The sequence below is a fragment of the Anas platyrhynchos genome, chromosome 1 (assembly GCF_047663525.1).
Source record: "Anas platyrhynchos isolate ZD024472 breed Pekin duck chromosome 1, IASCAAS_PekinDuck_T2T, whole genome shotgun sequence".
Classification (NCBI taxonomy): domain Eukaryota; kingdom Metazoa; phylum Chordata; class Aves; order Anseriformes; family Anatidae; genus Anas; species Anas platyrhynchos.
In genome coordinates, this window is record NC_092587.1 from 199,498,505 (window position 1) to 199,525,488 (window position 26,984).

At 42.1% G+C, this 26,984-nt stretch overlaps 1 protein-coding gene across 5 annotated transcripts in view; it reads left to right on the forward strand.

Annotated features, from left to right (window-relative positions):
* The window catches only part of ME3 (malic enzyme 3), a 123,313-nt gene that overhangs the window by 41,053 nt on the left and 55,276 nt on the right, over window positions 1-26,984 (forward strand). For all 5 annotated transcript variants that reach the window (XM_027467043.3, XM_072032811.1, XM_038177153.2 and 2 more), the window contains 2 exons: window positions 24,387-24,520; window positions 25,608-25,757. In XM_027467043.3, the coding sequence (XP_027322844.3) occupies window positions 24,387-24,520; window positions 25,608-25,757 (284 nt within the window). The remainder of the gene's footprint in view (window positions 1-24,386; window positions 24,521-25,607; window positions 25,758-26,984) is intronic.

Here is a 26,984-nt window from a genome sequence, read left to right on the forward strand (position 1 = left end):
GCCTTAACTGGGGCACTGTGTTTGCAGAAAAGATGTGGCCCTCCTGGCCAGACGGTGACATGACATGAGTGAGGGTGACATGACAGTGGTCTTCAGATGTATAAAATGTAGTAACACTATGGGATAAATTGTATTTTGTGGCTGTGGGAAACACAATTGGAAGTTTTGAGCTTCACTGCAGTGAGGGTTGGACAAAAAGAAAGTCTGGAGTGAACTGAATGGGCAATATGAATTTTGTAAGGTAGGAGACTGTTAGGGCTAAAGCAAAGGTCTATTCAGGGAGACCTAAGTGCAGCTTATTTTGTGGTAAGGGGTTGAGCATGATGGCCCTTTCACCCCCCTTCCCTTTTGTTTCCTCTTCTGATTCTGGGACTGAAGGACAGTGGGGTTGGAACTAGATGATCTTTAAGGTCCCTTCCAACCCAAGCTGTTCTGTGACTCTATGCCAGTAGCTTTGAGCTGAGTATACCTCAGCCCCCAAGCCCCCAAAGGTGTGTTGGCTGTGGGATATTTTCATGGAGGCTTGAGTGAGTGGGAAGGAAATGAATCCTTTCCTAAGGTAATTTGACGGGGAATGTGATCTCTTTGAGTAGATCACTGATATGTGTGCTTCCTTCTCCCTACCACAGGAGAAGAACGAATAACAGAAGGCAGTATCAGGCAAAAGAATTGGTTCATGGCTGCAAAATTTTGCATAGATCTCCCTCCAGATGTATTTCCAGCCCTGTGCAGATTTGCAGTGACATTATGCAGTCTATGCCAGCAGAGCACTGGCAAGGAGAGGGGAGCTGGATTTGCCCATTGAAGCATTCAGCTGGGGTAACTGCAAAGGGAATTCTCGTTCATTAAAGTAGCAAGTTCAGCTCGAAGCATCGGATTTGCAGAAGCTGCTGTTATCTGTGGATTTATGCTCACGCTGCAAGCACAGTTTGAGATCTGAATGATGGAAATGCAGCACCCAGAAGAGCAAATTCCTATTTGGTGATTTTCATAACAATTCTTGTTAAGTCCGGGCTCTATAAACAGCTCTGAGCACTTGCTTTCTCTGTCCTTAAATGCATCAAACAACCACCTTTCTAACCAAGGAAAAAATTGGAATCAGGTCAGAGTTTACTTTAGCAAAAAAATAAATATAAAAAAATTACTATTTGTGCAGAATATGAAGCCATTGGGGCTTTGCACAGTAGGGAATAAGATGGTAATTGCACTTTGTCTTTTTTCTCTTTCTCATTTCTACAAAATAAAAGACCAAGATGATTTGGGATTTATTTTGGTAGATTTGACACCTGTGCTTACTTCCTGAGATTGAAAGAGAGAAAACAAATTGGAAAGTTTAGTCACAGGCAAAAAAGAACCATCAAGGGGAAAAAAATGATGCTAATAATTCCAATGTGATGCCATCACAGTATATATAGACTTAAGTACAGTCCAAGGAGCTTTAACATCCTGAATACTAATTCAAACACGTTCATATAAAGTGGATAGTATGCCTCAACCACAAATAAAAGGGATGAGGGAAGAGTCCTGGGGGTAGTTTTGGGTCAAACTTGCTTTTAACGCAGCCCCTCAAAGTTTTGCCACTAACTTCAGGAAGGTCAGATTTCACCCTTTGGAGCTGATCTTCTCTAGAACTAGAAATAAGCTGTACTTTTATATAGGTGGTTGGAATTTGTCTCCAATTTCTATGAATTTTCCAAGTTAGCTTTGGGATTTAAGCTATGCAAATAAATTAAAAGAAATGGGAAAAAGTGTGCATGTGTGTGCCTGCATGTGGTTTCAGAAAAACATGTTGTATATATTAACGCTGAATGAGAGTGGAGGGAATTCATAAAACATTTTACATTCTACTAATTCCTGAGCTACGCAACAGATGTAAGAGTAAACCAAGTGGCAGCGGTAGAAAAAGCTTTTTGCAGAGGTCAGTTGACATCTGGCTACAGTTATGGCATGCTTTTCTAATACAGGATGAATATCCTTTTAAAATATGCAGTCCTATAGGTTGTGAATTGGGAAGGGCCTACGTTAGTCAAGGGGACTATAAAGAAGGATGCGTGCTATTGGGAGAAGTGTTCAATAACTTGCGTGTTAGGAACATTCAAATTGCTTTGGCCCTGGATCTAAGAATCACAGTGATGAGCTGTGCAGGATTCAGAAGGAATCAAAAGAGCAAGACAGAAACAGGCAGGGACCCTGAACTGCAGAGGATCTCCTGTCTTGATGGCTGCCTTTAGCTGCGTGAGGGTCTGGTTCCACTTGTGACCTTGTTCCAGTTCCTACCAGACCCATCCCCACATGGTGCTGTTGCCTCGTTTGCAGGCTCCATGTAGAGCCCAGTGCAGAGATGTGTAGGTTTGGACAGGGCAGATTCCTCAGCAGGGCTGTTGAAAACTAAGAATTTACTTCTAAGGAGTAGAAGAACTTCAGAGAAAAAGAGACTAAGCCAGACCCTGTACCTTATGGCTGTTTCAAGGCTGACACAACCTTTTTGCATTCACGTTTGACCTGTTTGCATGGGACAGGAGTTGGGCACTCCTCGGGTATTTTTATTCCATTGGCTGCAGTACACCTACTACATCCTTTCTGTGCTTTTCTTGGAGTTTTCATCCATGTTTCTCATTATCTCCAACCTGCAACTAAGCTGTGCCCTTAGGAAAGGCATAAATCCCACAGATATTTTTATTTATTTATTTTTTCAGACAGCATGGCTGTAACATTAGGAATTGAAAGTTAGTGGACCAGATCCTGATGATGTGGGATTTTTTTAATAAAAGTTCAAATGCATCATTTCTTTGCGCTCTAAATAACCATCTGATACATTCTGTGTTCTACTGCTGGAAGCAATGTTTTTAATGACCTCTCCTTAGGAGCAGTTCAAAGTCAGGATTTTACCTGTCCTACTTACCTCTATCTTATTGTCAACCACCTTAAACAAGTCCATGACATCTTATTTTTCTAAAGTTCTTTGTCTTCTGTGGCTAGTTGCTTCTACTCATACTTCTTTCTTCATTTCTTTTCACCAGTTGGTTTCTTGGTGGAGGATCTTCTGTCATTTGCTCCTTTCTCTGCTCTTTTTCCTTTGATCTTTGAGAGATCTTAACTATAACTACAAATGCAACTACTATCACTATGTGTATCTCTTATAGTTATATTTCTCCCTATGCATATTTCTTTCCAACCTTTTCCCCTTTTTCTCCAAACTACAGTTTTAGCCTAATTCAGATACAGTCTTACCTGAAATATCCTAAGAGATATCTAGCCATTAGCTTGCCCCTGTGTGCCTAAGAAGGAGAATTTGATATTTTGTCCCCTACCCTCTTTCTGGATCCCGGTAAGCAGCAGCATCCTCCTTCCTGATGCTTGACCTGTACCTTGGGTCTCTCCAAGGGTTGCACTCAGTGTGTCTGCATGTTGGCAACTGCTTTTTGAGTAGCATCTCTGCTGTATGGTTTTTCTAACACAAACATTTCACACAGCTATCATTTCATACACGCTTTTTATCATTCTGTATCTGAATTAACCCAAAGCATTTCAGCCTCATTCTGTGCCTTTCTACGTACTTTCTCCACTTTTCTGCAGTGAATCAAAGCAGTCATTGCTGTATGAGTCATTCACAGGTGATCATCATTGCATGGCTCTTTTTATTTATTGTCAAGAGGTTGATTCCCTATTCAAGCCAGCCTGCAACATGAGCCTCAATCATTCCCTTGTTATATTTTCCGTTTTCCTCCCCATTCCCCTGACATTAGAAGGAACTTCCCTTGAGTATCACCAAAGCTACTACACTAACAAGCTTTCAAAACCAACCTTACCAAGTTAGCCTACTGATATATCAAAATTGTTGCTTATCCTGCAGGCATGTATTTGTGCTTTCCTGCATGCCTCTACCACTTAGCACTTTGTATGCTTTACGAGCTATTTGGGGCAGGTATTTGCTCTGTCAGTACCACCACCAGAACAACCTCCCTCCCCTCACTGGCTCAGACACCCTAAGGTGCTATCGTAATTCAAGAAGAGAAAGAAGTTTGCTGAATATTTGGTAGGCTCCATCTGCTTACCTCAGAGCCCTGGCCTTTGAGAGTCTTTCTTTAACCTTTTGTCCTGTATGGAAACAATGAATTAATTCCTTTCTCATTTTAGGGAAAATTCTGTAAACCTTTAGCCTATGACCTCCCTGAAGAGCTGTGCTGGCAGGAGCATACTTTGTGCGTGCTTCTCAGTCCTTCCTGCAAGGCAGAAACTAAACATCCCTGTTTGGCTGTAGTTCCTTTGCAGTCTGGAAAAAAAACTTCCCTTTGGTGCAGTAAAACTGAAAACTCATTTTGCACGCTTCAGCCACAGACCATGAAATTCAACTTGTGAACTTTGCATGGCAGCAGCGTTGGAAAGCTGAAGTGTCTTTGTGTTCGCAATAAAATGTATATGGAAAGTGAGCTATTGGGGGAATTGAGATCATATTGAACTTATTATTTACTGCATGTCAGATTCAGAGGATCATGATGCATTCACAAAATTTGTGAATGAGTGTAGTAGGACTGATGTACAACCTCCATGGAGATGGAGTATTACCATGAGCCTCCTGTACCCTTCAATGCAGTGCCATCCCAAACACCGTACAGCCTCGTGACCTGCATTACCCTGGTCTGCCACTGACACACAGGGTGCTGCGTGGAAGAGTTTGTGCTTCTTTGAGATCTAAGAAGAGCCCTTATGTTGCCTTTTTTTTTTTTTTTTTTTTTACTTTAGAAATGATTAAGTGATAAGAATAATGTCCTCAGGGATTCAAATATTTGATTTCTGAGCATGCAAATATACCCTGCTTGGAACAGTAACTATCTTTTAACGTTTGGTTTCCAATATCTGTCTGAATTTCTGTTGCCTGCTAGTATAAATAGATAGATGATCTATAACATATGTAGTGTTGTTACAAGCTAAGTCTGGTCAGCCAAAAAATATATATATACAAGTGTTCAGCGGAAATATGCCTGTTACAGGTAAATGCCATGAAATTATATTCCAGGCATATGATGATGTTTCCACCAAAGAAACACAAGCTCTTTCTAGCCCCACAATTTCCACTTTAGGATCTTCCCCAGTTTACACCAGTTCTGTAATTCTCATTTTGAGGGTCTTAGTGTGAAGAACCGCATGCATCATTGTTGGCATCACACAATTACACTTTTCTAGCCTTTGTCTATTTGAATGTCCCTAAGAAAATGTTTGGAGGTGCAGTTAAGGCTGGTCTGCTGCATCTATTAGGTAAGTGGAATGAACAGGAAAAATCACATACGGTGTTACTGTCAGCTCTACTTTTATTCTGCCCTTATGGGTTCACCCAATTAATTCTGGGGGCAACTGTTGCATATTAGGTAGCTAATGAACAAGTAATTTATTCTGATTGCATACATCCTGTTGCTGGTAATGCATCCCAATTACGTGAAGCAAGGCCAAAAAAAAAAAAAAAGAAAAAAAAAAAGGACTGTTTCTTGCTTTTACAAAGAACAACAAGCTGTCTTTTCCTCTCTGCTCCACAGATCCATAGTGTCTGTTTGATAGATCTGCCGTTCCTCTGAGGAGGCATTCCTTGGCTGTCTGTTATGCTATAGCTTGATTTTCCTGCTTAGCCACATCTTTCCCCAACAGGCCCAGCTATTGCCAGTGCTGGCGCTGTGAGCTTCTCTAATTTGCACCACATGCTCAGCTGGGTGTTATGCAGCCCGTTGGGAGTAGCCTGATTTTCTATGCAGACAATTCAATGGAGCCATAGGCAATAAATCAGTGTCCTATGGTGAGGGTTTTTAATCCATGTCACTCACAATAAGAATTCAGCCAAAGATCCTCTGTGTTTTACCTCTGAGATGAATGTCATCCTAGAGGAAAACTACTTGCACAGAAGTATTACTTTAACATAACAAATATTTCTGGGCTGACTTACCGACTTGGCTGCCGGCGTGCTGAGAGTACTGCAAGACTTGTGTAAAGGATGAAACTCATCTTGCTCATCAGTATTGCTCCTGAGTTGTCTCCTGCCTCTCTTTAGCAGTTGTCTCTTTGGGACAGAGCCTATCTTTGTTTTCTTGGTTTGTTTTGATCTCTTTTTACAGTGTGCGTTGGGCCCTAGGGATGTGACACATGACAGGAGCTATTCTAATACAAATATTTTTGAGGGTTTGTTCATAGAACAGAGGAAAACTTTGTTCAAATTTATTGAAAAACAACATGCTCCCACTCTTTCATTCTGTCCACAACTGACAATCTTCTCCTAGTACCTGGTGTTTATTGAGCTCATTTGTCCATGCTGCTAAGCAATACTCCGAAGTGTAGCATTCTAAACTAAATGCTGCCAAGCTGTTTCTATAAAGGACTATGTCTCACTGCTGATGATTTTCATAAGGAGAATTTACATTGATTAATTACTTAAAACAAGTAAAATATTCAGAATGCTATAAACCATAGTGTGTCTTCCTTATTTTCAAAGGGGAATCTTACTGATAAATGAATAACACAGTACACCCTAGATTTAGATAATAAATGACAAAGGGAGAGAGATAAGTTACAAAGTAAGAAAACAAGCACAGGACTCTCATTCTCTAGAGAATTATGTGTACACTTGACAGTGTGTCAAATGAAAAAAAAGCCTTTGTAAGGTCAGGAGGCCTTCGTTTCTGGTGTTTGGAAAAGACTGAAGTCAAAGAAGGGAAGTTTTCCACATGCAAGAGAGAAAATGACCATGAAGAAACTTTCAGTGGTGAGAACAATGGAAAAAAAATATTCTCCTCACTCAAGATTTATTAAACAACCAACCAAAGAACCTGGATTAGAAATACAGTTTGAAACAGCAGTAGAGAGATGCTAAGGTTACTTTCATACTCAGTTCCCGTGGACTATCAGACTCCTCCAATTATGCCTTTGTAAAAGCTTTCCATACAACAATCCCACCTGACAGTGCTCAACAAGCTTTAAATCAGGATATATGTGTATATGTATGTGTGTATATATAATGTATATATAGTATTTAGTGTGGGCAGGCATCAGTCTTTGTTGGAGGCTCCAGGTGCTACCAGCATCCAAACTGGAAGCCCTGTGCTCCGAGCCTGTGCCAGAGGAGGGAACGGAGTCCAGAACTGGCAAGTCCCAGTGTGATGAATTAATTGCAGCTTTTCTTTCCATCATGGCTGGAGCATGCAGCTCTTGTCTCATTTGGAATTTGGGCGCTTCCCCACAAAGGGACTAGCACGTCCTTATGTGCTGCATAGGCCACGTGTCAGGAGCAGAGCTGTTCTCTGCGCAAAGCAGCCGCAGTGATTTCTGCTAACACCCTCTGAGCCCCCTGCCACGTCCAGCAAAAGGAATCGGATGTTGTGCACCCCAGGGTTTGCTCAGAGGTGGCAGCTCAGTATTTTGACCATCTGACAAGTTCCCTTTCCCTCTTCACCTGCCGAGTTTCTTCTCCTGGAGTTGGTTCTGTTATAAAGGAGGAGTGTGAGAAGAGGTGAAAAGGGGTATTCACACTGTCATTTGTTCCTCTGGTGCAGTCTGGATGAACTCCTGGTTTGACCTGAAGACTTTTTTTTTTTTTTTTTTTTTTTTTTTTTTAACCAGCATTAGGGAATTCCTTACCAGCTTGTTCTTGCAGTAGCCAGGCCAACAATGACAAGAATGTGGAAATCAACTAAGCAATTATATTCACAGTGGTGGTTAACAGCATCCCTTCATCTGAAACAAATCAGTTACAGTCCAGTGAAACCTGCTGCACCTAGTGCGTGTACATAATAGAGCCCTTGTTGTACATTTCCAGAGTGTGCCAGATCACTTAAATAAGTTCGCTGAGAGGCAAGAGGAGAGAAATTTTATGTTTTATTAACAAGAAAGACAGAAACCTGTGTATCGTCTTATTTAATCCCCTTCCACACACAAAAAAAATCTGCCATTGTATTCCTAAAGTTATTTCTCCAGGTGCTGCAAAATGTTGTAGGAACAAAGTGCAGGAGTGTAACTTGGAATTAGCTGTCAATGAGCACAAGGAGCAATTGCCGAGGTAGGAAAAGTCAGCTAACAGACAAAATTAGTGAGAGTTACCCTGGCATTGGTCACCTCTGAAACTGCTGCTGTATTGTCTGTACTACTGGTGTTCACCTAGTGAACCCGTGGAGTCCGTGAAGTGCTTCTATGTGTGCCCATGAAGGGTGGTTAGGGACCTTAATGCCTGTACGCTAAACAGCAAGTGATGTGCCTGGCATTTTAAAAAATAAATAATTGCCTCTTGCTGGAAAATGTTCAGTGACCTATAGATCAAACAGTACTACAAAAATGCAATGTGTTATAAAAGTCAGCCACAATGCAGAAGTGGTGACTTGGAAGGCCTGCCCTAAGGTGCTCTGCCATTACTGTGATCCCTGACTTCCATCTAGAACAGAAGTTGGTCCTCAGTGTTCCCTGATCTAAGAAATCATGGCATGGTTTGGTTTGGAAGGGACCTTGAAGATCATCCAGTTCCAGCTCCTTCCCTTGGAAGTGAAAGGCCTTCATGGGCCCAGGCTGTGCACCACTGAACCTCCTCCTTTATGGCACTTTTGTTTTCTTTTTGTTGAAATGAGTGGGAAGACTCCTCTCCAGTATTTTCATCAGCTTGGTGACTGTTAGCGTTTGGGGAATGTTCTGCAATTGGTTTGGTGGTGTCCGTCCAGCAGTCATATAGTTAAGGCTGTTAATGCCCGCTATTGCAGAATTTGGTGTTCAAATTTCTCTGTAGTCTATGCAATGCTCTTTAAAGTGAAAACAAGCTGGTCCAGAGTAAACTGAACAACAGGCTCCTAAATGGGAGTGCAGTGTGAACTACAGTAGCAAATTTTCATGGATTAATGGCCAGATTGTTGTCTCATAAAAGTCTGATGGCAAAATTCCCATAGGCTACAAAAGGGACAGGGTTTAACCCTAAGAAAAGATTCCATTTAAAGCATTTGAGCATCTCCCAAGTGCCAATTATTAAATCAGAGGCACCATAATAACTGAGCTCAAATTTATTTCAGGACAAGGAAATGCAGTTGGGAGGTCAGTAAATGCTCGTTGTGGGATTTCTATGGTGACTTCGTTACAGAGCTCGGCCCTAGCCTGTGTGCATTGCTGACAATAAGGCTGGGATGAGAAAGAGCTTGAAAGAATCGCATTGTTATTGATGAAAAGAAGCAGTTTCCATCAGCCACCTCGTCAAGCAACTTGGCAGTGTGGAAGCAGAAAGGTCTCTTCTGGTGACTGACCTCCACCACATTTCTCTTCTTTCAGTGCCATTAATAGGCACCACCGGGCTCTGCTCCAGGCTCTAAGACAGCTCCAAGTAATCAAACAGTTGCTGACACAAACCACGCTCGCAGAATTTCTGTCTCCACTATCCAGTTTAATACCTGCGTATCGTTATTTCCTCTTCCTCTAAACCAAATAAGTAGCTGACAGTGAAAGTACAAGTAGATGGCTCCATGCGAAAGGTGTGTTATGTATTTACTTCTAATTCTTTGCTTTTTTGCTGTTCATCATTAAATAGCAGAAAACTACTAGAGGCTTTCCAGAAAAGTGCCATTTCATCCCCTGTGCTTCTGCTAGGGACACTAACATCCTAATTAGTCATTCTGGACTCTCTCATTAACAAAACAATAAATGCCAAGTACAAGCACATCATCTGTTGGGATGCTTTAAGCCTTGGAGATTGCAGAGATGCTTGCAAAACGTGAGGGTGAGGAACTTGGTTATCTAACAGACTGTTTTCAGTCTGTTAGATAGACAGAAAAAAATTCACCTAGCCCTCAGAATGAGGTGAAACCCTGTAGTGGAAGCAACTCGCTGGGTACAATTCAGTGATGCAGAAACAGCTTCCAGCTGGACTAAATTATCTGGAGGGAGGAGCTGGTTCACTGAGGTGAGATGAGCTGACCTCCATTAACAAGCAAGAAAGCTGATTTTGAATTCTTTTCTTGTTTTCCTAAAGGTTTTTTCCCTTTGTCTGGCAATCCTTACGCATGTGTTTGTCTGTAAGCAAGTTGTTATCAGGAGGAAGCCTCGCAACTTTGTTTTCTCTTAAGCAATCCCATAGCCTGTCTGGATCCATTCGTACACATTCTTTTTTCCTTTTCCAGATGCTTTTAGTTTGACTTTATATTAGGGCTATTTGGCTAGAAATTAGACCTCCCTTTGAAAACAATTTTAAATGGCTCTTTTAACGTTGTAGCCAGGCCCTCTTAGGATGATTGTATTTTACACAGAAAAGCAAATGTATAAAATAAATTAAATATGAAGAGGCACTAGATAATCTTTAGTTTCTTGTTGCCTTTCTGATTAGAGGTGTGAAGGTATTTAGCCAGTGCAAAATGAAATCTCTGAACAAAGATATATGTACGTTTGATAATCACAGTAGGTATATTTCTGCACCTATAAGGAGCCCTGGAAAATATGGCTCCATTTTCATTAAATGGAAATTTCACTTTCATTTTGAATGGATAAATTTGATTCTTGATTCTGGTTTTGGAGAGATTGGAAAAGGAAAGTAAGTTCTTCTTTATCAAATACAAGTTGGTTTTCCAACTTTGCATGGTTAACCCAACTGGTGAAAAAATTCTGTACCTGCTACCTAAAATAAAATCCAAAGGCAATAAGGTGAGACATTTCAGAGTATCAGAAATGAAAGAATTTATGTTTGGAAGAATGTACTTTATTTGCATTTGTTATATATAGTATCTGATACTGGATTTAGTTGGTTGTATGTATAGTAAGAAGCCCCAGTTTTCCTTCCAAGAAATGTAGCTTAATAATCTAACTTGGTGTTGTTGCTGTTACAGAAGTTATATTTATTTTTAAAACCATAAGTGATTTTAAAACCATAATGTGATTAAGCCTTGCTCTGTCTTGCTATTACTTCAAATATCATTTAAAGAAGGTTTTATTTTTAAATAATAATGAGATAATTGTCATAATTTGTACTTATGTTTTTGTCTCGCAAGCAAATCCCAAAGACTTACCATATCTCATCTGCTTTGAAATCAACAGGAGTTTAGCCATTTAATTTGCTGGAGCCAGGGTTTTACCACTGGAATCCAAATTGTCCTGAGCTGGAAAGATGGGCTAGACTGAGTGCTACGCCAAACCCTCCGGCTAAGGAACAAAGAAAGCTTAGTCCACTTTGCTTTCCCTTTCAGTACATGCAGGGTATGGTTTTTCATGGCCTGAATGCCATCTTCATAATTTCCACCCTAGCCCACTGCTGAACAAAGGCCTGCATCAGGCTCAGAATAAAACTGCATCTCTTGGGCGGAAGAGATGGTTGTCAGACAAATATAAAGTTGTCTTTAAAGTGTTCATGTTTGAAATTTATTCTAGGAGGAGTAACTCAGCCCTTCTGACTGCAGACCCTCCTGCCTGCTCATCTTTAGGCCTTTTATCCTCACTCTATCCCTGGGATTGAGCCATGGGAATGCTGCCCTCCTTCCTTCAGGGAGTCCGCACTCAATTTGTGGTTAGGCTCTGCTTCTTTGTGTTTTTGAAGGGTTGAGTTGCCAGAGCTTTAGGAATAAAAGGTTGTTTTGAATTGTGAGGGGTGTAGCTGTTGAAGGGAGGGGCTTTTGGTCATTCCCAGAAGGTTAGACTCAGGGTCTACTTGACTGTCTTGTCCTGGGTTGTGGTATCTGCCCTTTCCCTGAAAGACCAGGCACAGCAATGGTTCAGAGCCCAAGAGCTAAGTCAGAATTCAGTCTGTGTAACCAAGGTCCCAGTCCACTAATTTCTTTAAAAAAGCAAGACACGAGATTTAACATTACAGTAGAAGCTGTCTGGAAAGCAGTGTATAGACTCAAACATAAGGCTGATAGACTCACAGCTATCCCAACAAAAGCAGACAGCCCCTCTGTGCCCCCTGGAGTTACTTCGCGATCCTCAAATTGGTGCTGTGGGTCAAGAGTTGCCTGACACAGCCTAGAGCAAAAAGCGGATGGGAACTGTCATGAGGTGGGCATTTGCAGGAGCCCTGTGTGCGCTTATCACTAGCATTATCAGTACACAGAACATCTTCATGGAAGTAGCCAAGTTACTGATAACTGAAAATAAACACATTTTAGCGGTGAGTTTTCTTTATTTATTGAGGAAGTGGTAGTAAGGTTTGTCCTACAGATTTGGCTCTAGTAGCATTCATTTCCTTAGGTTCTGACACGCACATATCTGGTCTAACACCAGATCAGTAGCATTCATTTCCTTAGGTTCTGACACGCACGTATCTGGTCTAACACCAGATAGGGAAAAAAACAAAACAAAACAAAACAAAACCAACCAACCAACCAAAAACAAACAAACAAACAAACAAACAAAAACTTTGCTTCAGGAAATCATCAAAGGAAATACAATAACAGTGTATGACTGCTGCGGTCCATACAAAATGTTCACTGACATTCTTGGAAGCTCCAAATGTTAAATCCTGGAAATAGCAACTTTAATGCTGTAATAGTGATAATTAAGTATCAGCTCTGCCACTTAACGTCTTGGCATTTTCATGGCCATGCCTGGGGCTGGGACATCCCTCTGGCTCTCTCCTGGCCACCATCATGTGATGTTGGAGTGCTGCACAGTTCAAAAGTCATTTACTGCTCATTTTCTCCATACCCAGGCCATTCTGCTTTTTTTTCATTAGGTTGTTCTTGTCAAAAAGGTCTAGGATGTCTGTCAGCCTTGGTTCTTAACCTGCTGGCCAGACTCACTTGGTTTGTGTGCTACTTCTGCTCTCGTTACAGCCTTTCTGAGTGCAGGGTGTGATCCTGTGCAATTACTGACCATAAGACACAACAGCTTTAAAATCTGCAAGAGACCCTAACCTCAGGTACTCCTCTTGCTGCCCTGATTAGGGCTTTCCAGTGGAAAACATTTTCTTGAACCACACTCTAGCATTACCAGCTTGTGCACCACCTCAGTGGAGGAGAAGCCTGCTGCCTCTCACCAACACTTTGCTGTGCACTGGGGTTGTGGGTCCAGAGGGACAGGGCCAGCACCCTCATGGAGGGACTGCCACTTCCTCAGGCATGGATCACTTGGGCTTTGCCACCTGCTCTGTTACTCTCAGACACAAGGATCTCAAACACAAGGATTTAGTATCGCTGAGACAATTACACAGAGGTCTGTAGGCAAAAGAAAAAAAGAAAAAAAAAAAACGAAAAAAAAAACATGCTGTCATTCTCTAATTGCTCTTAGGCATTCTTCAAACCACTAACAAAGGCTTTCAGGTTGCTTACACAGACACTATAACTGGGGTCCCATCTCTAGGGATTCCAGACCTTTGTCCAGAACACTCTTTTTATTGAAGAGGCTGTTGATGCAGTTGTATGTGCATCCTTAACTAACTGCTAAATAACTCCCTAGGGTGCCATTCGGCTTCACGCCTTCCCTGTGAGACCATTCTTTAGTTCACCATCATGAATAATGAATCAGTCAGTTAAAACTGCTGACCTCTTCTCCTGTGTTGGAAAAGGATGCTGTCTGTGGCAGCAAGAGGCATGGCCAGAAAGTAAATGGTGTTGGTTAACGACTGGCCGGGCAAAGTCAGAATTTCTGATGGAACAGAAGATGTGCCGCATGGATGTATGCTCTGACAAATGTGCTTTTATTGTAAGGGATAATAAAGCAGGCTGTTAATTTCTAGCTTTTGTTCAATACTAAATGTAATGGTAACCCAGCAACTTCAGGAGTGAGTGCTCTCTTACCCAGATTTTATGGATATTGTGATAACTTCTTATATCTGGGTTTGAACCCTAGGAGAAAGGCTATTGTAATACATCAAGCCGTTGAGAACTGACAAAATAACACTGATGTCGAAGTGTGGCTTTGTTTTCCCCGTAATTTACATCTAGCTCTTCAGTTCTGAATATCCAGGACCTAATTCTTCAGTTAAATTATTTCAAATACTAATAAAGTTCAAAAACACTCTACATTTGCTTTACTCTGTTGTCACTACGTGACTGTGGTGCCAGATAGAGGAGAATCAGAATCCTGGACTGAAACTGGAGCCTCAGAGGCTTTTCTTTTCGTTCTTTGAAGAGAACAAAATTGGTGGCCATCCCTTTGTCCTAAATGCAGGTCTTTCACAGCAGGTCATAAGTGAAAAACACTGCGACCTTCCCAGTCTTTCCAGACTCTGGTGAGCTTTTCTTCTGGTGCTCCCCACACTGCACCATGGTCTTTCAGCAAGGTGGGAATTAGTTGAAATCAGGCTTTGAATGGCAGGTTTGAAGATTTGAAGCACAAGCTGGTGTCTCCTAAAAGTGCAGGTGCATGACTGCAAGCCATGCTTTAGCCATTGCCTTTTCCCAATCACCCAGATAGTGGGCAAATTATTTTGGGCTAACAGTTGGGTATTCAAGGAGTCTGGACTGTGTTTGTTAGCCTTCCTGCAGTCACGTTTCATCTTTGCGTCATTTAGCCAAATTGTTTCAGTTACAGAAGAATAGATGTTCTGCTGGAGGAAGGAAGCTGCCGTGTTGGCCTCGGCCGATCTTCGTCTGAGCTAGGAGAGGCTGGAGTAATTGTGCTGAGGTGGACAGGCAGCGGCCGTGCCAAGAACAATATTATTTGCATTTTAAGTTATAGCATCTAATGGAAGCAAGAACTGAGCCAGTTTTTTTTCTAATCTCATTTGAAGGTTTGCCAAAGGGGCGATTTACGACTTCCTAGTAATAATGAACACTTCAGCTGCCTTGACCAACATGTGGTCACGCATGTTGCAAACTGACATAAATATTTTATAACATGTCGCTGCAGTTCCTGTTCCACTGAAATGTTTGTCAAACAGCTCATGGAATCAAAAGGATTTTAATCTTTAAATTTAATCTCAAAGTAATTGTACTATTTTTTTTCTTTTTTCATTTTGAACTTGGATAACTTCTTTTGTACTGCCCTTGATTAAAAACAGTTGGAAGAGGAGGATGGGAGTTTTCATTTTTGAACTTCTTTGGAAAAATCTCAGGAACTTTATTAGTTATTTGATTTATAGTCTAGTGTAAAAATCCCTCTAGTGCAGTGGGTGCTTTTGAAACTGGAAGTGGTTAAGCTCAATCTCAAGAAAGTGAAAAAAAATTAAAGCACTTGTATGAAATTAGTGGTATTTTGTCACCTGGACTATTTGGACATAGTTCTGCTCACACCATGTGGAAGAAATAGAGCCACACATCTGAGGAGCAAAGAAAATAGGAAATAAAAGGACTATATCACTGGAAGAATATTTAGAGGTCCTGGGGGGGAAGTTTGGTAGAAAGGATGTATCGTTTTGTATTTGTGTTATTGTACAAATTGCAGTCCAGATGCTCCAGTATCAGGGCCAGGCGTGCATTCGACTGTGTGTGATTTAGAGACAGCTCAGAGCAGGTTGACAATAGACTAAGATAGCAGGGAGAGTGCACGCAAAGGTGATGAGAGACGTAGACCTGAAAGGTCAAATCACACATACGCGAGCACTTCACACATCTTCCCTTTTCCTCTCTGTATTAAGGAGGAAGAAAAAAAAATGAAGTAAAATATTCAAGGAAGGAGGAGAACGAGGGGCCAGGTCAGAGGGTAGTCACGGTAGGCTAGCTGCTCTCCTTAGTGATGCCAGAAGTAGTTTGGACAGTGGGATGACTGATCTCAGCACTGAAGCAAAACATGTGCTTGGCGAAACAGCAGCCCCTGAGGTCAGCCCAGAGATCATCGCAGGGCTGCCTGGAGACTCCACACTTATATTTATGTGTGCACATACAGCTTCAGCTCCCTGACAACATTAAAAAGAGGGGTTGGGAAATACTGTTACAGAACTGCTGGAGGAAAAAGTGCCTTGGCCCTACAGACATCACGGCTGCTGCAATTTCTCTGCTGAGCACAAGCGGCAAGGGAAAAGCAGCAGTGGCTTGAAGTCCTCACATGGGAAGTGGAGGCTCACACGGATGTCCTGTGGGATGCTCTGTGTTTACCTCTACATTTATTTTTTCAAGTGGCGGTTTTATAATTGGAGGAGAGTTTGCTGGTGTTTTTTTTTTTTTTCCATTTGTTTTACCGAGATGACATATTTCTTACTTAGGGCTTTCTTTATTTCTCATATTCCTAATTTTTACAGAAAAACACTGCCTTTCTCAAGAATCTTTCATCTGAGGGAGTATCTGAATGTTTTGCAAGCATCTCAAATGACCCACTGGGCCCTGAGGCAGGCATATATAACATCTCATTAAACAGCTATCAAAATAGTGGTTCAGGAGCCAAGCCTGCTGGTCCTGGATTGGATGGGATGGAGCAGAGAGCAGCTGGTACTGCTCAGGAAGCCACTCCTGATGGTTTCTTTCCACAAGCCCTTGTCAGAAGAAGCATGCACATAGGAACAGTGGAGAAATCAGCTCTGATAAAATCAGTAACAAAACCACTTTTGGCTTCATTCAGGTTAAACTTCCATCCAAGTGATCTTGTGAAGCAGCTAGCTTAGGCAGTGCACATCAGTGACCAAGTACAGCCATAGATGATCAGCGATCATCCATGCCCTGTCATCTAGCTCCAACCTACCTTCAGAGTAACCTCCAAGGTTTCCAGCAAATGAGACATAAATTGCAGAGAGATACCCATCCTGCAAAACCATGGTGTGATGCAGTTTGCGTGTGAGCAGTAAGTGCACAAGTCTTATTTTATGTAATTTGCTGGAACCTCAGAAGGAAGTCAGTGCTCTCTGTAGCACTGAACCCAAATTATATGCAACCACAATTCACATGACCAGCTGTGTGTACAATGAGAGAAGTTTCCAGACATTGTAAAACTGGCTTTTAAAACTGTATTCTCTCAATGTTTTGGATCACATTTAAACCTTAAAATTGCCTTGATCTTTGTTCTCAGACATATTTGGTTGTTTGAATTGAGGATGAGGGCTGTTTTTCATAGACTCAGGAATGCAAGTTTTTTAATGCAGAATTCTTCCTGTCTAGGGAAAACATCCTAGTTGGGAGAAGTGTGTGTCTGCAACATCATAGGAACTGCCATGCTCTGACAGAAATATTGGGGTTTGTGCTTGGTGAAGCTCTTACGGAAACTGATTGCACCCTGCTCCTTCTCTGCAGGCAGTGAAAGAACAGCATCCCCCACAGCTGAGGTAGAAAAGAGAAGCTTGTAAGCACAAAACTGTCCTGGACCAGCTTGCTTTTCTCACTAACTGGCATAAAAAAATGTGACAGTATTATGTGTAAAACATGGAATTACACAGGGAGGCAGGGAATCATGTATATACTACCAAGGTGATTTCATTTTCTTGGGAGTTGGGAAAGGCAGTCCACTGGGATCTGGATGCCAAGATCATTTGATAGGAGGCACATCCACCTATGTGCTTAGCAGTAGCACAAAACCTGATACCATTGCTATATGCTCCATCAGTCCTCCTTTCTCTATCAATAATTTTGTTATAAAGGAAGGGGCAACCAGCGAGCACTTCAGGTTTTACGCTCATCCAGATAGGAACTGTCTTCTCCTCTACTGTTTATGTGTGTGCATCTATCATGTTTCCCACTCTCTTTCAGTATTCTTTGCTGCTATATTGCTTGTAATAATTTCTTTGGATTTTATTTTTTTCCGCTTTCACCAAGTGTTTTTCTGTAGCATGGTGGTCCTATCCTCCATGCTGTGACTTTACTGAAAGACATTGTGGCTTGCATTTAAACACTTCATGCTTATAAAGAAACTTTTGAATCTAGTCAGGGGAAAAAATCAGCCTAATCTATTTCTCACTAAAGCCAAAGAAGTACTACCATTAACTTGGGTAGAAGTCTGTGTGCATCTTAATATTGCTTTTGTGGAAGGAAAACAAAGCATTGAATTTAGCCCCAGATTTGAGTTTCTTACAACAAAACAAAACAAAAACCAACTATATCTCATTGCCTCTTACTTGGCATTAACTGGTTATCTCCACCTTTCCTGGTTGTTAAAAATAGCCTCCTTTTTATCTTATCTGTAAAGTTCATAGAGCCTTCACAAAACCAGTCTGCCAAAACAGCTGCTCCTTGGGGAAGTTTGTCTAGGGCAGTTTTAAAAATCTTTTTCTTAATGACACAGAATCTTGTTTGCAGACAAAACACACATAATTTCTAGCATATGGATTTCTTTTGTTTTCTATGGAGCAAAAATTGGTGCCCTGGAGGCTGGCAAGCTGTGGGAATAGTAACAAGTTCTCTGCTAAGTTCAGTATAGTGCCGTACCCCTGCAGTTCAAAAACACAGTGCAGGCCTAGAGGAGCTTAGAGCTGAAGTTGGTCCTATGGATTAGTGAATAAAACCCTGGAGACATTAGGCTTATGAGTTTTATTAATTGAGGTAAACCTCCAGTAACATGTGGGAACACCACGGCTCTGCTGCTTCTTGCCTGTGACCTTGTGACAGGCCCATTGGGGATGATTGGGTCCCTGGACAGTAAGTGTTTTGGCCCAAGGGCTTTGTTACAGTCCAGTTCTGGTCACTCTTACATTGATGTAAATCAAAAGGCACAAGGTAGAGATGAGAACAGTAATGGAAATATATCCCTTTAATCCAGCAAAATGATGTTACTCACACAAAGCAAAACAGTTACCGGCAAAACCTCATTACAGTCGGAACAGTTTATGTTGTAACTGAATTAGTGAACCTCACTGAAGGTGTTTCCCCAGGAACTGAAACAAATATTGAATTGAATTGCTTAATTATCTTTGTCTTGGAGGGCTTTTTTAGAATTCCCAGGCTCCGTGGGAGAGGAAGGAACAACGATATGAAAGGATTAGAAATCCATGATTATATCGCTTTGTAACAAAGGGGATGGCCAAGAGTGTGGGATTTTTTGACTTGTGACTTTGAACCCAGAAAGAGGCATAGACACTGTAGGAAGACTTTGTAAATCATGGTCAACAAAAGATTTGCTCAGCAATAACTGCTGAGAAGACACAGTGGGGAATCTCTCCAGGTTTCCGAGAGGACTTGCTGAACGATGGTTTCCAACTACCCCATAACATCACGTGTCTCCTTCCCTCTTTTTTTTAATGCAAATAATAATTTCAATACAGCTTTTCCAGGGTGGAAACGCTATGCAGGACAGGGTCTGGGGCTGGCTCTCCATGCCAGCACAGCTTGGAAGCACAAGGAGCATCTGGATATGCACTGCTCCTCATTGAAGAGGGTTCTCCAGTCAACTGGTGCCAAAGAGGCCGCAACAGCACCTGACCTTTGTAGAAAAGTCCTGCACAGTAGAAGAAATGCATGTTATCTGCTGCTGCCCTCTGCTCCCCAGCCACTGCCTGCAGTCTCACCAAGGGTTACTTTAACCACTGGCATGGACCCTGCTGGGAGGAAATTTTGCTTGCAGATAGTCAAGGTGTGTCCCTGCTATAAATCTGCAAGGTGCAAATATCTGCAGAAAACACGTTGCAGGAAAAATCAGTAGAGAATAACAAGTTTGTTAAGCTCCGTGACTATTAGGACGTCCTCAACGTGACTGTTGGTTTCCTAATTATAAAGAAGGTGCCTGTTCTTGCACCTTGCTGCCTGCAGTAGCATCTCTTTCCAAGCCCAAGGAACCAGGAGGTTCATTTTCAGCACAAAACCCCTCACTTAGCCTTCCACGCAGTGCAAAGCCTTGTGGGCAGCTGATATTTTTGCCTTTGTTTTTGGTTAGTGACATAGCATCTGCCCTCTCCATGACAACTCATTTCCCACACATTTTAAAATGAATTGGAGCACCTGGCCTCAGCTCTGTAGGGCTGTGGCTCGCCATCTAATCATTAGACCTTTTAAGACCAGAAAAAGAGTGGTACAATATGGCTTTCAGGCAGTCTTAAAAAAAAAAAAAAAAATCTAGCCCCAAAAGCTTTAATCTTAAACATAGCATTACCTCTGTGAATTCCAGCTTTTGATCTGAGGCAGAATGTGTTTCCAAATTCATTTCACGCTGTGCTGTTTCGGTGAATGTAACCACTTCACCCAGGGGTCCCTCTCCTGGACCTTCAGAAAGCAGCCTTCAGAGGCAGGGCAGGCAATTTCTGCTCTGCTCCCGCACCATGGAGCCACTCTGTGATGGACCAGCTCTGCACTTAGAAGTGTTTTGGAGATTTAAGTGATTGTGGAGGCAGCAACTTCTCATCACATGTGATTATATTTTCTCCAGTATGAAACTGCTTATACTGGTTGGTATAGCTCATTTGGATGCGATAAGTGCAGTGAGCTGGAAATGTGGGGCATTAGTGACTGTGCTTGCCCTTAGGCTATCAACAGCTCCACTGTGGCTGTGCTTAAATGAACAGTTTAATCTGCTCTCACAATCCAAAAAGTTACCTCCATGCACGTAGATCTCCAGAATGCTTAACATTCAAGAGCAGTGCATGAAAGGAAGGTGTGGGGAGTTGGGGGTAAGCCCCTTCTTTCAGATAACCAGTGACAGGATTAGAGGGAATGGCCTCAAATTGTGTTAGGGGAGGTTTAGGTTGGAAATGAGGAGATATTTTTTCTCAGAAAGAACAGTCGGGCACTGGGATGGGTTGCCCAGGGAGGTGGTGGAGTCACCGTCCCTGGGAGTGCTCAAGGAAAGGTTGCATGTGGTGCTTAGGGACATGGTTTAGTGGGTGATACTAGTGGTAGCGTGATGGTTGGACCAGAAGATCTTGGAGGTGTCTTTCAACCTTAATGGTTCTATGATTCTATTATATGATTCTATCAGTTTGCCTTGTCTTGAAATTTATGGGTTGGCATTGAAGACCAGAGCCCTGGCACTGTGCAAACATAAAAACTTGCCACAATTTAAACAGTCAGCAGCGTCTTGTCTGTGGCATGCATGAACATCCATCCCAGTCCAACTTACAGAGACAAACCATTCTAGAACCCCATGCTCCCTTTTGAACCTATTTAATATATTAATTCCCAATGCCACTTCAAGAGGTGACCCGGCGTGCTGGGTCACCTCTTGAAGTGGCATTGGGAATTAATATATAACACTTTTCAGCCCTTTCGCTATTCAGGAAAGCAATAAATCAGGAAGGTGGTGGATGACAGCAGACAAACCTGGAAAGGGAGCAGCATCCTGGTGAGCTCCCACAAAAAAGAGAAAAAAGCCACAAAAGGACTGGAGTGCAAGTGCCCAAATACAAGTGCTTCACCTCCACAGCAGTTGTAAACTGATTACAACTTCATGCTGCTCCTGGGTAAAGATGGATACTCCTGGCTACACTGATGATGATGATGTAGGAGATACTGTTTAGGCAGCTCCCAACCAATTCAAAAAGAATTAAAAAAAATAAGTAAGGAGGTACTGGTGGATGACTGCTGCTTCTGCAAGGCATCATAGCAGTATCTTGCATAGAAATGTGCTGGGTTTAATCAGAAAAAGAATGGTATTAGGTGTGGGATCATTTGATGAAATACTAAAACCACTATTTTAATTGATGGAAAATAACTGAAATCCTTTTTTTGCCTATTGAAAAAAATGCTTCAAGATGATTTGTAGTGGTTGGGGGCAGAAATACTTGGGATGTCATCTTTCTGCCTTTTCTATCACTTTCTCTTATAGTGAACACCACTTGTTTGTGTGTTTGCCGAGCTTTGTTTCTGTTGCAGGGGATGAGCGAGGGTCAGGCTGTGACCCGGATCAGCAAGCCTGTGATGTGACTCTCTAGACAAGCAAGTGGAGTATTTAGTGCCAAATATTTGTCTCCCCTTATCTATCCTCCCCGTTCAAAGGTTGCAGGAAGTAAATGGCTCGAAATTGTGATTGTATCTTTTTTTTGCCTTTCATTGCAGATAAACTTTGACATTCACAGTAGCTCTGTTTTCCCTGCAGTGATACAGCAGTGTCAGTTCATAGCCAAACAGTGCCTTACAGCTGATGTCCAGTGTTGATCTTAGCCTAGTATTTCAGCAGTCCCTGTTCTAGAGAATACAGATGGTTGCAAGTTTTCTGATGAGAATGTTTTTCTTTACATTGAAAAATGATGACTCACAAAAACTCCAGCTTTATCTTGTGGGAATGTACCAATTCTGCTGGGAAACTCTTTTGGGGAAAGGCTTCTCAGGTCCAGGAAGGAAATTTGGGTCAAAAATGTCAGGCACTTTAATGGAACCAGCCATGTCCTGGTACAACATCCATCAACGACCACAGAGACCACGGTGCCATTCCTGTGTTTGACACCAAACCCCTGACCTCCTGCCTCCCAGCAGTCTGCTGACTGCAGGAGGAATGATTTCTCTCTGCCATGTTCTTGCATCAAAGGTTTGGAAAGTACATGGTTCTGTCCTGATACAGAGCAGAAAGAAAAGTAAGAAAATGCTTGTGGGATAAGGAACTTTTTTTCTTAGATCCTCCTGGAGGATGGATGTCTTTTATGAGATATACGAAGACTTTTCCTAATTTGTGCTAGCACACTATTTAGTAATAGAACAAGTGTCACATTATGTAGAAGGCGTGGATCTAGCAAGCAGGAGAATCAGTTCTAGTCCTTGCCTCCATCACTGTGTGGTCTTTTCCAGGTTATTCTACATTGCTTTATCTCTGCGGGTGGTTTGCCAAACATTTTCAGCAGCAGCCACACCACGTACAAGCAAACGGCTCTTCCAGCGGCCCATTCCCATAGCTGGATGTCCCCTGGGGCTGTGCAGAGCCATCAGCGGTGTGTATGGGCCACGGGAGCTGCTCTGAGCTCAAATGACCTGGTTATTTTTAATCCAGGTACTTCCTCCCCCTCATTAACCATGTGACCACACAAATGCTTGTGCTGGCACAAGTGTTGGGGTGGCACAGGGACAGGAACAAGCAATGGGAGGCAATGGAAGGCTGCCAAAAACAAGTTCATCCAGATATGTGCTTGGTTTTTCTTGTGCGGCATTAATGACAGCTATTTGTCGTAGATTAGCACTCAAGCCATGGAAGAAAACAGCAGTTTAACAGCTATGTACTCATAAAGCTGCTCATTAGGATTTTTTCAAGCATTTCTCTGTTTGCTTGAGTAGATGTAGTGAAGTAATTACCGATCTTGAATATTTTACTGCCAGCTCTTTGTCGAGATACAAATCGGTTGGTTAGTTATGGGTAAAGTTTTCATTAGGATTTAAGCTCTTTAGACATTTCTGAAAATGTTTCCTTCTATCCTGCTGTCTAATCTGGTATCAGGATAGCAGAAATCCTATTAATTAAGGTCTAAGACCTTTCATAATCTTCCCTGACTGCAGAATGCATTTACCAGTGCTGTTCATCAGAGCTGTGTCCAGCACATGATGGTGTTGCTCCTCTGAACATCAGCCCCTGCACACATGGGAGCAGGATGCACTCAGGTTTCTACCTGGGAAGGACCAAATTGTCCTTTAAAAGCAGGGATTTCCCATGCAGTCTAGCATTTTGAGCTTCAGTTATGGGCCAGCAGGAGCTGCCTTATGGCACTTTGTGTGCTCCTTGAAAAGGTGAGCTGTGGGCAGAGAGGTTGGCACTGAGAAAACATTCTACACATCAGACCTGTCTTCTGTGCTGTCAATATGCCATTAATATCTGTCATCTGATAGAAACAGTGAAAAATGTGTGCCTGATGGAGTAGTATGGAATGATGTGCCTGGTGGAAACAGAAACTACGTGGAGCTGATGAGTTTGATAAGAGTATTTTGTATCTAAATCTAAACCTGATACGTGGTTTATAAAGGATAAGCAGTGGCAGTGGAGTTTTCAGGCCAATGAATCTAGTAGGCATGGGCTAATTAATTAATACCATAAGAATGCAAACTGGGAGAAACCCTGAGGTTGTATACACAGTAGGTTTTATACACTCTGTAGATATATACACTGTATAAGTACAGATTCAGTACCAAATTCATGCAGAAGAGCGTGAATCACCAAAGCCCAGCAGCTGTGGTATTCTGGGGGATGTACCTGCAGGTCTGGGTTGGCACAGCCCAATGCTACCTGCACCCCAGGACTATCCTGGGGCCTCCATGGCTTTGTGTCCGTGCTTGCTTTCCTCTCAGACACCCTTGTTTCTGGCTCTATAATCAAGGTGTTACTGGTCTATATTTGTAAGGTCTATTTTTAGTTGCTCTGACATGGAGAGCAACTGCATGAGGGTGATAAAAAACGGCACGTTTTTTGTTCCTTCAGCAGGAACAAACCTAAGGCAGCATGCCTGGGGACACAGGGGCAGCTGGAAGCAGGGGTGCCCTTGCAGATGGGAGCTGCTGGCAAACACCATGCCTCCACAGCCCCTTGCCTGCCCAACCCACTGCCATCACACGTGTGAATGGCAGGATGCCTGCGATCTGGGAGCAGGCATTTGTGCAAGATGAGGGCATGTTCTTTGGATCCTTGCCTCATTTTTCGTTGGGGTGCACATGGTAGTGTGTATTTTGCCAGCTTAATGTGCCTTCTTCTCTCCCCAGGGAATGGCTTTTACACTTCAAGAGAGGCTGCAGCTGGGAATTCACGGCCTCCTGCCTCCCTGCTTCTTGAGCCAAGATGTCCAGGTTCTCCGTGTCATGAAAAACTACGAGAACAAATCGAACGATCTGGACAAGTATGTCAAAAACATCTTATTTCCTCCTTCCTTCCCCCTTAATTTACAGTTCTTTAAAGACCTCGAGAGGACTTGAGGATGCTGTTTCAAGGCACGTAGATTTCCTTCAGAGTCACTTTTTTTCCACCTGTCAATACCAGGAGTGTTTATTCTGGCCTGTCCGTTGTCACCTCAGTTACATGCTGTCGTGGTCCCACAATAGAATCATAGAATCATAGAATATCCTGAGTTGGAAGGGACCCTTAAGGATCATCAAGTCCAACTCTTGACACCGCACGGGTCTACCCAAAAGTTCAGACCATGTGACTAAGTGCACAGTCCAATCTCTTCTTAAATTCAGACAGGCTCGGTGCAGTGACCACTTCCCTGGGGAGCCTGTTCCAGTGTGCAAATAGCACCAGTGTTTGCTATTCTACTACCATACTACTGGAGAGCTCTGATGTTAACCTAGGGGTTCACTGGTTCACTGTCCTTTGTGTACAAAAGCACAACAAAAAGGCAGCTCGTGCCCCAGAGCACTGGAGTGGTCTCGTGTGCTGCATGCACTTGTCTGTGTGCTCTCAACATATTCACTTAAATACGGAACAGAAGAGCAGAAAGAACCTGTCAACTGGTAGGAAAAAATATAATACAAGAACCATGTCGTATATTGATATTTTTGTCTTCTGTTTTTCAAATATGGAATTTAGCTATCCTGTGTTTAGTGATTTAGTAGTTGAGGAAGCAGGATAATGAAGAGAGGTTTTGTGGAAATATTTTAGGAAAGACAGTGCTTTGAAATTTACATATTAATATGCACATGTGTGTATATACAATCTTACAGATTGCATAGCAGATTTTGATAATGAAGTTTATGCCCCGCTCTGTTTCCATCGCATTTGTGTCTACTGCAAATCCAGAAATTTTGCTCAAAGTCTCAGTTTGTAATGTATCAGTACTTAGATATATCAGGGCTTTGGAGAACTGTGTATATACAGAGTGAGAAGACTATTGCTCTTTATGAAACTGTCATCATCTAGAAATACTGATATATATCTATTTTGTTTTGCTTTTGGTTTATATATATACATATATTTATTTTTTTAAGGTATATTGTTCTTATGACATTACAAGACAGGAACGAGAAGCTTTTTTACCGAGTGCTGACCTCAGACATTGAGAGATTCATGCCCATCGTTTATACCCCAACAGTTGGCCTGGCTTGCCAGCAGTATGGTTTGGCTTTCAGGAGACCACGGTGAGTGAAAAGGCTGTGCTAGGCCCTTTTTTTAGATTTCTATGAATGTTTCTTTTGTATTGACTGTCCATCTTTTTGTGGGTGGCCTGAAACATCTGAAACTTCATCCCTAATCAAAAGATGGGCTATCAAGCAGCTTCATGTGTGTACATCTGACGATGAGCTGGGGAGTTGAGAATAGCTCTGCCTTCTTCCTATAAACAGTGAACAGAGTGGTTTTGTTCTCAAACAGTACTGTACAGTCTGTATAGCTTAGCTCCAAATGTCTCTCTGAACTTATGGTTGCACCACTCCCTGTCTGCTGTCTTGGGAGCACTGAGCTCTTTCTGCAGTGCTGGCTTTTTAGCAATTGTTGGATTTTGGATACATTGTGCTGATTTTGAACTTTTGTATGCACCTCCACAAACCACCTCACAAAAAATCATTTTCATAGGAGATGATGCTCTGCATCAGTGCCTTCCTCTGTGCTCCAAACAGTTACTGAGAAAATTCATGCAACATTAAACACTGTGTACCATGTTGGAAGGCCCTGTTCTGCATAATGGTTTTTAATGATTAATGTTTGGATAAACCTCTCATTACCATTCTGAAATACATTTTAGGTCTATCCTGAAAATTCAACAGCAGGTTTTAGTTTTCTTTGCAAGCTTTTTATTTTTTTTTTTGTCCTTGAAATGTACCAGTAGGCAGATAAATGCTTTAGCTTTTGCTAGAAGTTTTCACATGCATGAGGTTTAACTGCAGTTTCAGCTGATGGTAGTGTGATGGATGGGGAAACTGAGGAAAGTCATACTAACTGACTGAAGGTCACAGTGGCGACCATGAGGCAGATGTAAAAGGTGTGAGGGCTGTGTAGAGAGATAATGAATAGCACATATAGATAAAATTGCCTTGGCAAATACATTTGCATCTTGCTTGTCATCACAATTTCTAGTAAATCTGTTTTCATCCTCCTTGCTGAATTGCTTCTCTCACAGAGCTTAACATCAGGACTGCTTTTGGGCCTACATCTGTCCCAGATAATTGTGCCCTGCTCCCTGATACCCAAATTCTGGATATGCTAGGCTGTGGAGAAGTGAGTCATCTAGTCAAGTCTTATACACATCCTCTCCTCCTCTTCCTCAGTGCATATGAAGAAAACAAAGGAGTTGCCTTTTTTACAGAGGGAGGACACTTGCTTCCTCTGGGCAGGGGAAAAAGGTAACAGAGAGACCAGAGCCCAGGCTC